At 43.6% G+C, this 15,717-nt stretch overlaps 1 protein-coding gene across 6 annotated transcripts in view; it reads right to left on the bottom strand.

The window, feature by feature from the left end:
- Reps (RALBP1 associated Eps domain containing) overlaps positions 1 to 15,717 on the bottom strand; it is a 70,015-nt gene that overhangs the window by 19,675 nt on the left and 34,623 nt on the right. For 4 of the 6 annotated variants that reach the window (XM_065450792.2, XM_065450794.2, XM_065450796.2 and 1 more), the window contains 6 exons: positions 12,702 to 12,761; positions 10,522 to 10,600; positions 6,732 to 6,871; positions 5,259 to 5,323; positions 4,556 to 4,585; positions 2,623 to 2,733 (listed from right to left, as the gene is read on the bottom strand). In XM_065450792.2, the coding sequence (XP_065306864.1) occupies positions 2,623 to 2,733; positions 4,556 to 4,585; positions 5,259 to 5,323; positions 6,732 to 6,871; positions 10,522 to 10,600; positions 12,702 to 12,761 (485 nt within the window). The remainder of the gene's footprint in view (positions 1 to 2,622; positions 2,734 to 4,555; positions 4,586 to 5,258; positions 5,324 to 6,731; positions 6,872 to 10,521; positions 10,601 to 12,701; positions 12,762 to 15,717) is intronic. The other 2 variants (XM_065450795.2, XM_065450798.2) reach the window with 1 other exon arrangement.

Genomic DNA, 15,717 nt, shown 5'->3' with positions numbered 1-15,717 from the left:
CGAAAACCGTGCTGATGCTTAAAAATAATGTTATGGTCTTCAAGGAAGTTGATTACTTGACTGTGTATGATATGTTCGAGTAATTTACAAATAGTGCTGGTTAAGGAGATGGGACGATAATTAAGGGGAGAAGCGCGATCACCTGATTTGAAAATGGGTATTATTTTAGCAATGCGCCAGTCATTAGGAATACTACCAGTTGATAGTGACTGGGAAAATAGAGCTGTTAACAGAGGACAAATACTATGCGATGTATTCTTTAAAATTTTATTGTTGAAACCTAGATGGTCGGCACTAGATGACATTTTAAGATTGGTTAGTAGAGATAAAACACCAGCCTCACTGATGTCTACCTCATGCATTGTGATTCCCACTAATGTCTTTAAAGTTGGTAATGAGTTAATGTTTTCATGAGTGAAAATTGTTACAAACGTATCATTAAGAAGTTGAGCGCAATCTGAATCGCTGATGGGAACACCAAAAGAATCAGTAAGAATGATGTCAGTGCGAATTGCAGGGTTCACCACACGCCAAAAGTGACGAGTATTAGTTTTTAGCATGGATGGTAAATCATGAGAAAAAAAGTTTTTGCGAGTGGATTTTAGTAATGCCTTATAAGCCTTTTCACATGCTTTGTGTTTATCATGAGCACTCGCTACACCAGTCAGCTTAGCCTGCCTGTAAAGTCTTTTCTTTTTGTTATTAAGCCGCTGAAGCTTGTTAGTAAACCATGGAGAACTGCTTTTGTAGGAAATGGATAACACAGGAATGTAGGTGTCAATGAGTGAACTGAGGGTGGCCTTAAACAGGACCCAGTTCTGTTCAATGGAACGGGAATGAAAATCATTCCTGCTCATTCAGTATGGAATGAAATCATTCCATACGATTCCTGTCTGTTACTCGAGCCAGCATTACTGCGACTTTCGACCCTTTCAGTAAAATTGCTGCTAATTTTCCCTGATGGAGGCCCAAATTCCCTGAGTTTTCCCTGACTTTTTCCAGACTACTAAAAATCCCTGAGAATTCCCGGTTCTCCCCGTTGGTAGACACTCTGCCGATAGTATTTTTCAGAAATTAATATACCAAACTACAGCATCTGTTTACATTTGAGGATTTAAAAAAACACATCAGTTTTGAATTGAAATTGAAAAGTGTGGTGCATAGCTAACGCCATCTAGAAAAGTCAGTATTGCAGCTGCTACTAGCCGTGCCAGCAGCCAACTGAAGTAAACGAGCGATGTCGCCATTTTGATCTGCGTCGTATCAGCGTGCGGCATGGAATTATTGCAATGGCACCAAACAGGCGATGCCACAATAAAGCCGCTTCCAAATGAAAAGTTGTGCTAGCTGCAGAGGCGTCAAACGTTAAAGCCCGGCGGGACTTCGGCATTGATAAGAAAAACGTCCATCGTTGGAGGGGGCAACCGGAGATGCTTTTTGCGAGTGCCGCAACGAGGATGGCATTTATTGGACCATGGCAACGATGATGACGTAGAATGAGCACGGCATGTTCATATTCAATAAATGCTGTTTTCATTTTGTCAACGTTGTCCTCACTTTTTTATTCGGCCTACATTTGAGTTTTTTTTTTCCTGGCTTAGAACTTTCAGGGGTCGGCTTAAAATCGGGGCCGGCCTAGGTTCTAGTAGATACGCTGATTGTCATCATCATTAATTATTTACAAAGGAAGTTATATACAGGTAGGACCCCAGAACTCCTCTCTTGAGTTATGCAAGGGGTCCATAAATGAGAAAAAAAAAAAGAAAAGAAGCATTAGGGTATTACAAACCGAAGATAAGATGTAGTGTGTGATAGAAAATAGTGAACAAACAATAGAGAGTTATGGCTCAGCAGGTTTACGGGCCTAGCGGGCACAGCGGGAGAGCGGAGACAGGAGCAGAGCGCCACATGAAAGGCAAGAGTTTTAGCTCAGCGATCCCTCACTCAATCGAGCAAAGTGCTTTGTGAAAATATCAGTCCGCTCGCGGTCATCCACTTGAAATCGTTGCCAAATGGCCTTGTTGCTGAAACCTGCTGCAAGATACAGAGGTCCTTTTCAGTGGTGAAACACCTCCGAGGCTTTTTTGTCTGTAGGCAAGCCAGTGCTGCATTTAAGACGACGCCAACAACATGCCGCTGTTTGAGTGGGTGGTCGGCATGTTTGTTTCGCAAACACGCTAGTCCGCTGCGCATAACTACTGCCACAACCACAACCAACCAGCTTCTAACATGGTCCCACAGATAACCCGACAAAGCTTGACATATCAGATTTGATAACCCAAGTTTGATGCCTTGAAATGCTCATTTATGCATTGGAAATTTAATACAAAGCCAGAGAGCAAGCGAGCCGCTCCGTAAACATGCTGGTCGCCCCAGCGTATCGCACATGCACAGTGATGTCTTCACTCGCCCGCTGGGCCCGCTGGCCCATAAAACCGCTGAGCTATAACTATATAATTACTAAAGCTTTAAATCTCTACTGAGTAGCAGACAAGGTGCACAAGGCAATAAAGAAAATCTAAATCAGTATTAGTTGCAACAGGAAATAAACATGCATGATCGCAAATACTTTCGAGTACTGTATACTGAGATTAAACATTCAAGGCACAAGGAGATTGTTACCTGAAGTTGCTGAACCGGACCGCTTGCAACATCGCTGCGTGATTCAGCAAACTGGTCAAAGTCTGCAAAGTCTAGTGCTCGAGGAATGTCGCCCGTGAAGCTCTTTGTAGCCTGCAAGTGCACGCACTCGTTGACACGTCACAATGAACAATGTTTGGAACAGAAGCAAATACTACAGCAATTTCACCACAAGATGTAGACGACAACTCCTGTTGTCCCTGCTGAGCTATACTGTGCAAGACTGCTGCATTAGAGCAATGGTTACAACCAGTGCTAGGAAATCAGGAGCACGATAACGTGAACACCCCCATGTTCACATTACAGCACGTGTATGCCTTCCCGTGCATGTAGGTCAAATGTGCAAATTTGCGTACCATCCAACACATGACTGGTCGCTGCAACAATCACAACCAATCAGCTTCTAATATGTTCCCACAGATAACCCAACAAAGCTCGACATATCAGATTTGATAACCCAAGTTTCATACCTTAAATGCTGATTTAAGCATCAGAGACTTAATGCAAAGCCCATAGTTGCGTGGCAATTCAGAAAAGCGATCACTAATTTAACTCACATAAGATTTCATTATACATTTGAAACAAATGTACACTTCACAATCATAAATAGAGGCAAAAAAGTTGTTCTAATTTTCCTTAGTGTGGAATGGTGTTTGGTCTTTATGGGGTTAGGTGACAGCCGCACTAGCAAAATGAAATTTTTGCCCATAACGGCAAAGCGGCGATGTGATAGCTGGCAAAATATGCCCAGTGAGTCTTTAAGCTGTTTCATGCAGCGTTTGTTGAAGTGACTATCCGCAAGCGAGCAACATCCTGACCAGAAGTGTGAGTTGTATTTGTTCGTGGTAGTTGCACTTGGCAGTAGTGAAGTGGAAAGACTCAGCTTTTCTTCCTCCTCCTACCTATCCATACTTATCTACTCCTTTCTACTAAAACAACTCTTACATTTCTTATTACCGAATTCGTTTGGGTTTTCTCAAATTTGTGTTTGAGTTACCAATTAATAGGCCTCACGCTATCCTTGAAGAAAACAAGACGATGTTGGCACCGTCCAGTAAACATGAGAAAAAACAAAAAAGCTGAGCACTAGACAAAGACGATGAGAAGGAGATGAAGCAGACATGCCCAATCAAGTCTGGCACCTCCAGCTGACAGGACTTGGGTGTTTTTAGCATCCTCGCGTGGGGCTGCATGCTCGTCTGAGCACCACACATGTAGCGGTGCACATTCGGCTCAAACAAGCACGATACGTTGTGCTCGCGACCGTGTCACAGTTGAGATCGACGGTGGAATTCGGTGCAATCCTGTTGTGCAACGTGTGCCAGCAGATGACGAAGAGTGGGCCCTTCAGTTCGGGTGCCATACTGCGGCAGACCATTACGGTGGAAGCTGTGTCTTGGACAAAGCTACTTTTACTGCTAGAATCCAGTAGCTCATCGGGCAGCAAGGACGGCTCAACTGAACATCGACCCCGGAGCAGTGACGCAGCAACGTATGTAAACGATACTGTGCATGTCTTCCCGCTAGTGCGACTGTACCTTTGCAGTACAATAACCAGACTACCACATAAATCTACTGCAAGATTGTAAAATCCCACATATAATAAGAGCTTCAATACAATACAATGGGCCAATTTTTGGAGCTGCGAAATTTGTCTATGTACAACCCAACAAAAATACTTCCTTTTCTTGAGGGGGAGGGGGTAATGTTGTTACAACATAACAAAAGAAGTAAATTTGATGGGTCAAAATACAGAAGACCAGAATGCTACTACCTCATTTGTATCATTCACTTGCAACTTTAAAACGTATCTACTCCAGGTCACAACACTTGCCTAGTCCATCGCAAAACACAACATCAAGCAAAGGTAAGAAAAGTAAGCAGTGAAACAGCCTCTGCAAGCTTGAGCACTTACAACCTCCTCATTGTCTTCATTCTCCTGTTCCTGAGAGTCAAAAACAAGTAAATCAGGACAAAGATGGCCCTGTGTTGACAATTTGATTGCGGCCACCAGTTCTATCTGCATCTCCGGCTATGTTCAGACTACGTACGCATTGCGTAGATATTTAAATGGAAGCACAGACACAAAAAGCTCAACTATTTCGTTCAATGGAGCTTCAACAGCATGATCTTCACAATAGACAAACTACCTGTTGAGAGGCTTCCTACTTTGTCAGATCCAGATACAACGCTTCATATGTGGGTAATGAGTGCCACAGTTTTTCTTTTTTAAATGCCTTTGTGCATTCCTGCTTAGAGCAACAGCTGGCCAGCAGAAGCAGTGCTAGTTTTTTACAAGCAGCAGCTTTATGTGCAGTGGTAGTGCTTCTGCTTGCCTAGTATTTTTCGTGTATGCGTCTGTTGGCACTCATTTTTTTTTTGTGGCTACCATGACTGTGCAGACGCTGACCGACAACTTTGTAATGTCATTGGCCGGTCATCCATACTGTGAGACAAGAGCAAATGCGAACGACCAGCAGTGTTCACAATCGCAGCATTACTAACACCCACCACAGACAATATGACAAATGAACATTATGTGGACATTATGCACAAAAGTTAAAACATGGCTTCAGAATCAAGTACAGTAATAAAAAACGGCAACGAAGTGTGCATACGTTTCCTGGAGAGATCCTTGGGGGAACAGCAGGTGGGGCTCCCAAGCCCTGCGGGTTTGCCTTGCCTGCAATGCAAGTGAGGCAGAAAATGTATTCTCTTTTTAACCAGTGTGCATGTTAACACATGCTTTACACATTGATGGCTGTCACACCGCAAATTTCTCACTAAATTGTACCCCCATATGTGAAGCCTAGGATAGGTTACCAACCTTGCAGTGAATTTTGATACGCCATAGCTGCCACATTCGGTGCTATTATTGGTGCTCGGTGCTATTATCATCAGTCGCCTTTGTAACCACCCTGACTTTGCAACGGCCACGCTTTGCACGATGTCGGAATTGCGAAAGCAGTGTTCGGCTATTTTTAAAAGAAAAGTCATCGTAGCTGCTGAAACCATCGGCAACTATGCTGCAAGGCATCTGTGATTTGAGGTGTGCTACAAAACCCTTAGTGCATGAATTTTTATTTTCATGAGAAAAAAATGAAGCCTTTGGCTAGGCCAGATATACCTAACCAGCCTCACTTTTCACTCTCTCAGTTGCAAATTTGAGAGGAAAAATAGTCTAGTATCATATTTGATACAGCACGCAGATAGGGGTATATTTCTGACTATGCAAAATGACATTTGAATTGCAGAAAACTTTGCTTGCAGAAGTGCTTGATCTGCCTAAGTCACCGAAACACGAGATTACGCGACCTCCAATACTAAACGTGCGATAAGACAGCTTACATGGCACCCTGCCATCCCGGCACGCCCGCCTTTTTGCACACGCAGCAGATTGCCTCTAAAGCAGGGTGCGCGGCTGCATAGTGCTCAGCCGCACTTACAGCCATGAGCAGCCACGGCCGAGATGGGTGCCAGAAATAGAGACGCGCGCTACTACAGCTCGTTACGGCATAGTGCGATAATTAAACTCATTACAGCACACACTGTAAATAAGTTCTGTAAATACCTGTGATCTGCCAGAAAACATCAGATGACTATGACAATACACAAAGTAACAAGATTATTCATTGTACGACGCAACAAATACAAATGTTGGTTAGCGCTCATGTTGCATCATTCCTTGCCACTGTAAGCATTGTTTTTTTTCTTTCTTTGTTTTTCAGGTCTTCCAATAGACAGCTTCAGTCTAGCATCGCTTATGGTCCACTCTGCTCACTATTCTAGTGCTGATCTTGGCTGCAAACGACAAAGAAGCCAAGTGAATGCAACAGCATACTGCGCTCAGTCGGCTTTGCAGCAGAGCCAGGCCAGCGCTCTACTCGCCACTGCCTTGCAGGAGCTTCGTGCGCGTATGCAACTGCAATCCCGCCGAGCGGCTACATGCAACTTCTCAGGATACCCCACTATGAGTGAAGTGCACCGCGAATGCTCAGCTAAGGCTAACAGAGAAACCTCCCATGGCAATGAGACATGAAATAACTGACGGTGTCGAGATGATTCAAGAAATCTGAAAAGTGCGCACGTACCCAGGTGGTTGAGGTCGAGCGAGGAGCTGCGGGTGTGGTTGCGCTTGGGCCTTGGAGGTGGCGGCGGAGGGGGCTCCTTCTTGGGCGGCAGTTGGCCCTGGGAGCCGACTGGCACCGCACCCGTTGCCCCCGAGAACGAGCTGTGTTGGATACACACACATGCACAGATGAGGGCTGCTTTCCCGACCATTCCTGCTCAGCGCCTTCACCAAGTGCTGCCTTAACATAATGCAAGCCAGCGATTTTTACATCTCGGAGCCTACACCCGGCTTGTGCGAATGGTAGTTATGCAATAAAAGAAAATCTGCAAATGGTAGCCACATGCTTTCCTTGCTGTGCTTGCAATGAGAATTCAAGGCTATTGACCACGAGACTCTTTTAATTAGTGAGCATGTTTTCATCAAACGAGCAAACACACACACGCACGCACACACACACACACACGCACGCACACACACACTCACACACACACACAAGGCTCTTTGTGAACAAGGGACAACCATATAGACAAATATGCACATTCATTTCAAATACTGCTGGTTGCTACCATGATTGGGTGCTTTTGTCTTCGAGATCTACTTGAAATTTCGAAAGACCACATGGAATGTGACCTCTGTGAGGTGTTACAACGCCACTGGAAATTTCCCGAGGTTCCTTCTAAGCAAACCTGCCAATAATCGTTTGCAGCACTTCAAATGCCACTGACAGGCTAACTGGAACTTTACAGTAACCAACAGGTAGTAGCAAATTATGTGCACTGTATTTTCGCTTGAATAATCCTTGCCAAAAGTTAAGGAAATTTCGGGAAACAGAAAGATTAAAAAAATGGCAGTAAACGGCATACACAAACTTTGCCTTCAACTGTGCCTTCACAGCAATGCTGGTGCCTTGCCGTGAAGCCGTCACTAAAAGGCAACATTTACATAAAAATGCGCTTCAAGCCACAACGATGCAGCACTACGCATCAACAGATAGCAGCAATGGAAGGGGGCAGTCAGAACACACAACACAAAATTGTTTATGAATACGCGTGGATTTCCTTTTCTTTCCTTCTCCAAGGTTTGTGAATGATGGTGCAAGTTATTTAAAGTGGCAAATCAAATGGGCAGAAAATATGGTAACTAAGAGTGCTTGCGAAACTAAAGTCAAGACTTCTTACCTTCGTCTCAGATCCCTTGTTAGCATGAACAGTTAAAAAAGAAGTTTGGACGTAAGGTTTCAGGTTTATAGTGGGGCTGCTGAATCATAAGGCAGCTCTGTTGGTCACAAAAGGCAAATATTTTTACGGGAATGTATATTTACAGGGGATAGACATAGAGAGAATGCATAACTCGAAACCACTGGGCAGAGCGACACCGCTGATAGATGTCAACACCACATCATCTTTCTCTTCTCCCCACAACATCTTTCTATAGCGGCACAAACTACAGTAGAACCTCCTTGATACGCTCCCGTTACGTACGTTTCCCGGTGCTAACGCTCACAACTGAGAACATAAAAAATGACCCAATAGAGTTATGCTTATCTTTTACCAGTGCACACGTTCCCGGAACACATGATTTTCCAGCACCAACATTCAGTGTGTCGCATAAATTCCGACCGTACAATACATTTTCCAGGCGCTAGATCCCATGTAAATAAGAAAATGCGCAAGGCAGTTGCGATCCAGGATAGTATATAGCTGGCCGCCGCGGCAGCCTCACCGCAATACTCGCCCACCTGTCTGATATGAAAATGCCTGTGCGCACTCAATTTTTCATTTCGGTACCAGTAAATCTTCTCCCGGCACGTCGCACGGGGCATTCACAGCCATCACTGCCAATCCTATTGCGATAAGCATTTTCGCCCACCTGTTTCATAGCATGTGGTGCCGTCGCAATCGTAGCGGACACATTTGTAGGCGGTAACCGAAACGCACCGCAGTTCCAGCCACTAGATCCCATGCAAACAAGAAAAGGCGCGAGGTGCGTGCGGTCGAGAGCACTGTACAGCCGCCCATCATGCGTGAAAATGACGGCGCAAAGTTTTTTTATTCCGGTACCAGCAAATCTCCGCCCGGGTCGTTGCACGTGGCATTCGCAGCTATCGCCGCCAAATCTATTGCGATAACCATCTTCACCTATCTGTGTTACAGCACATGGTGCATAGTGCCTTTGGTAGCGTACTGCACGCTTTTAGTAGGTGATAATCTAAACACACCGCTGTTCCCTGCAGCAGGTGGTGTAATGTGGGCCTCACGTTTCACTTCGGCGGCATCCGGTGTCGCCCACCAGCTCGATTTCGCTTTGGTTTCCCATCACCCTCTTAAAACACCAAGCAATAAGAAAACAACAAAAACACATCTGGGCCGCTCGATAGGCCGGGTCCGCGCCCACAATGATCCGATCCCCACGACACCGCATTACGCAGATGTCAACAGCAGTTCAATCTGCCAAAATATTTTAGTTACTTTGGGTAGTACGTTTCCTGGTTAGCACATTTTTTTTCTTGTGGTTTTTTCCAAAACGTATGAACTAGGTTCTACTGTACTACACAACAACATTAAGTCAAAATGCAGTGTTCAAATGCCATTGCAGAAGCCGTGCAGGCTTGTTTTGTGTCAGGAAAAGACTTAGTACACGTATAAGAGAAAATCGCATTTGAAGGATCCGCAGACTTTTAGCGCATTTCAAACCAACCATCCTTGAGAGGGGGAGTGGTGACGTTGCATATGCCAGTAGCATTCCTCTTCTTTGCTACAAGATAAACATAAATAGCCCAGAAAGTGCATCGGAAAGCCGAGCCATGGTAGCTCAACTGGTAAGAGCATCGCACGCGTAATGCGAAGATATGGGTTTGTACTCCACCTGTGACCAGTTGTTTTTTTCATCCACTTTCATTTACATTTGTTAAGGCGAAAGCCTTAAGTGGCTTATACCCCCCCAATGGCCTTGAAGAAAAAAAAAAAAGAAAGAAAGCACGTTGCCCGGTCTAATGGTACAAAAACCATTATCACCAATGGATCATAGCCTCACTAAGCAAGCAAAAAATGCAATGGCTCACACCTCTCCTAAGCGATCAGCAAAGAAGCATACAGTGCATACGTTCATTGCAATCATGCATACAACCTACCGAAATGCAGCGTCTAGCTGAGTTGTACAAAAAGGTCCTGTGACCTTCTTCCTAGCTCATATCCCTATGGGCAAGCAAAAAATGCAATGACTCATACCCCCGTAAGATTAAGGCTAAAATTGCTCAACAAAGCAAACAGCCCATACATACAACGGAAAACACAGAACAGTATACGTTTCGATACCCTGCTAAGAGGATGCAACGTAAAGTTGAAGAGAAACGTTGTTGGTGCGAGTCTTATCCCGTTGTACACGCATGCAAAGCTGCAGCTAAGTGTTGAAAATGAGGTGAAGAAGCCGAACTGCAAAAGCAGCAACGTAACGATGCGAGACGCCGTATACAAAGTGCGAGGCAGGCTTCTGCTTTCACGTGTTACAGGAGTGTAACATGCTGCCAAACTTATAATCATTTCTTTACCAAAATTAAGAACTAAAAGTAATTTCCCCTATGCTGTCCTTGTTTGTTGGCTTGTTATGATACGACTAATAAAAATCGGGCCCCTAAGTTTCCTTCATTCTCGTTTGTAAATAAATATGTCTGTGTGTGTATGTATATATATTTTTCCAGTAACAAACAGTCAACATGCTACGATGCTCAGGTTAACAGCTTCTGAGAATATGCTGCAGAACAGAAGAGAAAAAGGTGTGGCATAAAGCATTGCAAGAGAGGGTCAACTTACTTTGCAGCATTGTCTCCCGAGACTTCCGTTGTGACAACATAAGCCAATGTCTGCTGAGGAGCTGTAGGCACAACAGGGCCTTCAAAAGAAAAAAAAAAAGTTTAAAAACACGAAGCGGCTTCCTTAGAACTGAGGTGAAACAGCAGAAAAAGACGAGGACACAAGGAAACAAATACCACAGACAAGCGCCATGTTATGCTAATGACTATTCTTAGATGGCATTCAACATGAAGAAAAAGAAAGCCAGTATTTTAGGCAAAAAAAGAAGGCGGCAACATGAAAAAGGAATTATTGCACACTAAATTTAACCCCAAAAAACACATCACAAGTTACCTCTTGTCGAAATGTGCTCATCTTGAAGTGTTTGGCCCCAATGCTAGCAACCGACAGCTGAACCCTGTTACAGCATAATAGTCAACTCTAAATATAGCAAAAATTTGCTTATATTATTGAACAAATGAGCACTAACACACACTGCGCCCAAAAGATATTGTACACTTTTGGAGGCAAGAAACGTGAAGTACTCAATGGTCAAGCCCCCAAAAACAGTTACAGTAAACACCAAGCAGCCTTGGAGGTACTGCTAGTAGCCATAGACTATCTTGCAGACTGACTGCCAGCCTGAAGTCAGAGCTGTGGGCGTTAGCTAGTGACACAACCCAAAAAATGCAGCAGTCTTTTGCAAACTTTTGTTTTAACTGACATTAACTGAACTTATACATGTGTAGAACTAATGTTAGCTTCAGACACCCACCCCAGAACAAGCAGCAGTTCTCTGTTAGCTGCCACTGCCAGTTAAGTTAAAACTTACAGTTTTTAAGAATGCAATGATGCCAACTGCTGGGTATTCTGTCGACTGAAATATGGGTCTGGAGTAACTCCTCCGAAAGTGAAGCTCCCGACATACAGGGCAGACACTTCACTCAGTCCCAACTAGTTTACTATTCAGGATACTACTGCATGTGTAACAAGTCAACACACAATATGACTGGCTGTAATTCCAGTCCAAAGTGTGAAATGGATTGCCCACACAAGTGTAGACTATAAGCCAAAAAGAAACTGACAGTCAAAGTTTTTAAAGGAAGTTGTCATGTTCTCTCAGTTTTGCACAACCCAGCGAGAGAGGTTCTTGTCTTCTTTTACAAGTTCTTTTTGCTCGTATCCATTAGCCCTACTGTCTGTGCCTATGTGGCCACAATGACAATTGCGTACTCGCGGTCGTTCTGCTAGGGGAAAGTGGTAAAGTGCTCCGTGTGACTAGCAGATTAAAATTAGGTTTAAGCTGCAACCATACTTTACCCCGATAGCATTGCATTAGCACAAATGCACTCTCACCCGATCGCATGTAAACATGAGCCCAGAGCATTGCATTCACAAGCTTTCTTGACCACTTGTTAAATTTTTCTTTTGTTCTGGTAAATTCGTTTTTTCGGGGCTTTTTAACATATTGAGTATTTTGGGAAACCTTCAATCAGTGAATAATCCATCAGCTACTGTATATTACCTTATATTAATGTGCATACATATTTTCTTTTTCTTTAGTCTCCAAACTGTGTCCTAGCCATATAACCGAATAAATAAGATATGCTGAAGTGCCTATGACAGAAAAAGCAAAAAAAAAAAGAACACCCCCAGAACTGCACAAATATTTAGCAAAGCACACATCTTAGAAAGCAAATAGCCTGCCCTTGCATTTCTTCCATCATTTCTTGGCTTGCTCCCAACCAGTCAATTTTTCAAAGATATTTCTAAATTCAATGCAGCAATGATAAGGAGAGACTTGAGTCTATTTTCCTGTGGCCCTAAAATATGCAACACCATGGCGACACACAGTGATTGCAACATAGCTCACAAGTGCAAATATAGGCACTTCCAAGAACCGTAGTGTGGAACAACATGCCGCACCAGAGATCTTGCTTGTAATATCGAAGCTAGCTACAACAATTTCCAAGGGACTTTACGATCTGTGGGATTAATTCCACAGCATAGTGCTTGGCCTAAAGTGGCAGACCCAGGTTCGAGCGCTGGCTGACGAGAGGTATCTTATCATGCAGCTGATATTGTGCACATATCCATGTTTCCGTCATATGAAAATCAAGCAACATGGCACAAACAAATTTGTAATAAAGTAAACATATCTCCAACCATGCTTAAATGAGGTTAATTGCATCCCTCCTTACCAGAAAGCCTTTTCACTATGTTCTTTGGTGCTGCTCCAGACCTGCAATCACCACATGCATCTGCAATGAAAGACAAAAAAGTGACTATCAGCTGATATTATGATAATTAGAAAGCACTAGAAAGCAATGTTACAAAGCATTCTTCCACTGCTTGCATTCGCTGTAAAAAAAAATAGTGCATCACAAGTGAAAAGAAAGGTACAGTATGTGTCACATAATTTGACGTACCATTAAATGCACACTTTCATATCGCAAAATATGATGTGATTATTACACAAAAGGTGCTGCATATTTGATTCTACATGCCACCAGACGAGCAAAGTGGCATGTTTTTGTGACAAGTGGCCAGAGTGCACCCCTCGTCCTTGTGACCAAAACAGAACACTAGGCTACAAAATATTACGGACCATGAAATCTGAGAGAAAGCTGAATATCACCGTAACCTCGCAACGCAGCCTGTTATTTGCATCTCAGGCCTCGACTATAATATGCTAACAACATTGTCATACACAGTTTTACTGACTTCTGCTACAGGCTGCCCTGGAATTAAAAGTTTTCTGAGATCTCGTGGTCTGTCAACTTTTGAGGCCGGGTGTACATATTACATATTGCAAGCACAAAGGGGCACAATACAATGTGATTTGACGTAGCTTAATGGCCGCAAGTTGTAATTGTAATGCATCAAATAATTATTCGGTAAAAAGCCTTGCAGATCAAGAACAATTGCACAGTGATGTGGATGAAGAGAGACCTCTATGGCAGCACTATTTGAATAGCTTCTGCAGCATTGTCTGGAGTCTGACCCATGGTTGTACTTGGTTAAACAGCTACATCACAGGCCTCGCATTAGCAGTTAAATTAAGCCAGACAAAACATGAACGCTAACAAGACTTACGCAATGGAAAGCGAACTTGACTACGATTTGCCAGAAAGGAGGGTGATTGATAAACAACGGCAGCAAAGTGCTGACCATAGTCTCACCTTGAGCTATTTTGTACTTTACCGTTCAAGTCTTTCGTCCAGGTTTGTGTTCTTAGTTCTATTTAGCGTAACTGCTGGTGCAAGGACCATGGAAGTTTAACTACGACAACTTTCAAGCCATGTATACCATGCAGACAGCATTCAGTTCTCGGATTACAGTGTTAAATATCTAAGCAAAAGTAAATTCAAACCAAGCAATGTACTATTATGGTCAAATGAAGTGTGAACGAAGCATTATAAAGTAGAACACCCATTACCGGTAGTAACCCAAGGGCACAATCTTGCACCGCAACTTATCAGGTCAAAAGTCATTAATGATAGTGCAGGACCCAAAGTAAGCACAGAAACTAAGATCACGCTGATATCATTAAATGTTGTGAAATTGGAAACAGAGAAATGCATTCAGCCAGCTGTAAGTTATTCAGGAATAGCTCGGGGACATAATCACTTTACAGTGGTCTGTTATTACCCAATGTATGGCACCAACATGAAAAACTGATCTTTTGTTTAACTAGCAAGGTTAGCTGCAGATAACAGTGGCGCAATGTACATGGGTGAAGCAAATATCTCCCGATGTTTGTTATGCTAAAACCCAGTTTTCTTTGCCTGAACACAGCGATGAAGATGTTAGAATTGTGTAGTGGGTTGGCATGTTGATGCAACATCCTGGATATTCGTCATGTCGTGGTACTTGAAACACAATGACATTTTTCGTCCTCTGTGGTGACTCAACGGTCGAGTAGACTGAATTGGTGTCAGTTTTCTCAAAGGCTGATGGAATGAAAACAGTTGAACCTCGCAATAGCAAAATGGCGGGGAATGCAAAAAAATTTGCTTTTGCAACATATTAGTTGTTGCGAAATGAGACAGCACAGATAGATAAAGCATCGCAGAACAAAACTTTACAGTCAAAATTCCGCTAGCCTACTTTACCAAGCTTCCTTTAGGATATTGTCATGCAGTAGTGGTGGTGAAAAAACACAGCAGCAAAAGTGTTAACAGCTCAACTAATTTTTTATTGGGTGAACCGGTGCCCACAAAAGCGAATTACACTCAAAGCACAACGATAGCAGCAAACACAGTCGTCGATCGCCGAAATATGATCACCGGGTCAAGCGCGTCAGCTTTTATAACTCGCCGAAGGTTCAAGTGTAATTGCTGGGGCCCGGGTGTCTTGCAGAAAGTACTGCACAATTCTTGTTGCGCATACAATCAGATTATACAAGGTTCCGTGACGAGAGACAACAGTTAGTACTATCAATAACGCTCAAGAAACTTTTGATAAATACAGGCACGTCTTGCGCTGAGTTATAACATTTAACATTTGAAAGGCGGTCAACCGAGAAAGATAGACAAATGAATATATGTGTCAATATGGAACCGCATTGCCGACAGTACACAGCGGCGCCGCATGCGCTTTCGAAGATGCGATAACTTTTGCAAGATTTTGCATAACTCGGCAATGGATGCTGAGCAACAGCGCTCTGCGCATGCAACAGCATTTCTTCAGCGCACGCTGTCACCCGTAGGCACCGACACCTCCGGTACCTGCGTGAAAGTGATTGCATCTCGTATACCCGAAGGCTATCGATCGAGATTACGGCCCTTGCGCGCAATTCTACGCCCAGCGCCGAATCCACACGCGATACCTGTCAGGTGGCACCAAAACCAGCATTCTTAAAGCAATGGATGAGTATTCCCGGACAATCGCTCAATAACCACTTGATGTGTGCCACTCCATGCTGCAACCACCATTTCAAGTGCCATAAACAATGCCATGTCGGTGGGACATGTATTTCCTTGTTTTCACTGCATGTTTTCTGACCGAGGCGCACATTACGCACTGCACTAGGTGTGCAGAAACCGTCGTCGCATGTTGTAGCGACATACTTCAAACGGGTGATCAACAAACAAGATGGCGACTATGATGTGTTTCCAGTGCATGCGATTGCTTTCGGCGCTTGGTTGTTTTTTGTAAACAAAAACGGCGGCGCCCATGCAAGTGTAATGTGGTGGCATTTTATGCAATTTTGGT

Source organism: Dermacentor albipictus, chromosome 5 (genome assembly GCF_038994185.2).
Source record: "Dermacentor albipictus isolate Rhodes 1998 colony chromosome 5, USDA_Dalb.pri_finalv2, whole genome shotgun sequence".
Taxonomy (NCBI): domain Eukaryota; kingdom Metazoa; phylum Arthropoda; class Arachnida; order Ixodida; family Ixodidae; genus Dermacentor; species Dermacentor albipictus.
The sequence above is the reverse complement of the archived record's forward strand: the minus strand, read 5'-3'. Positions and strand labels throughout refer to the sequence as shown.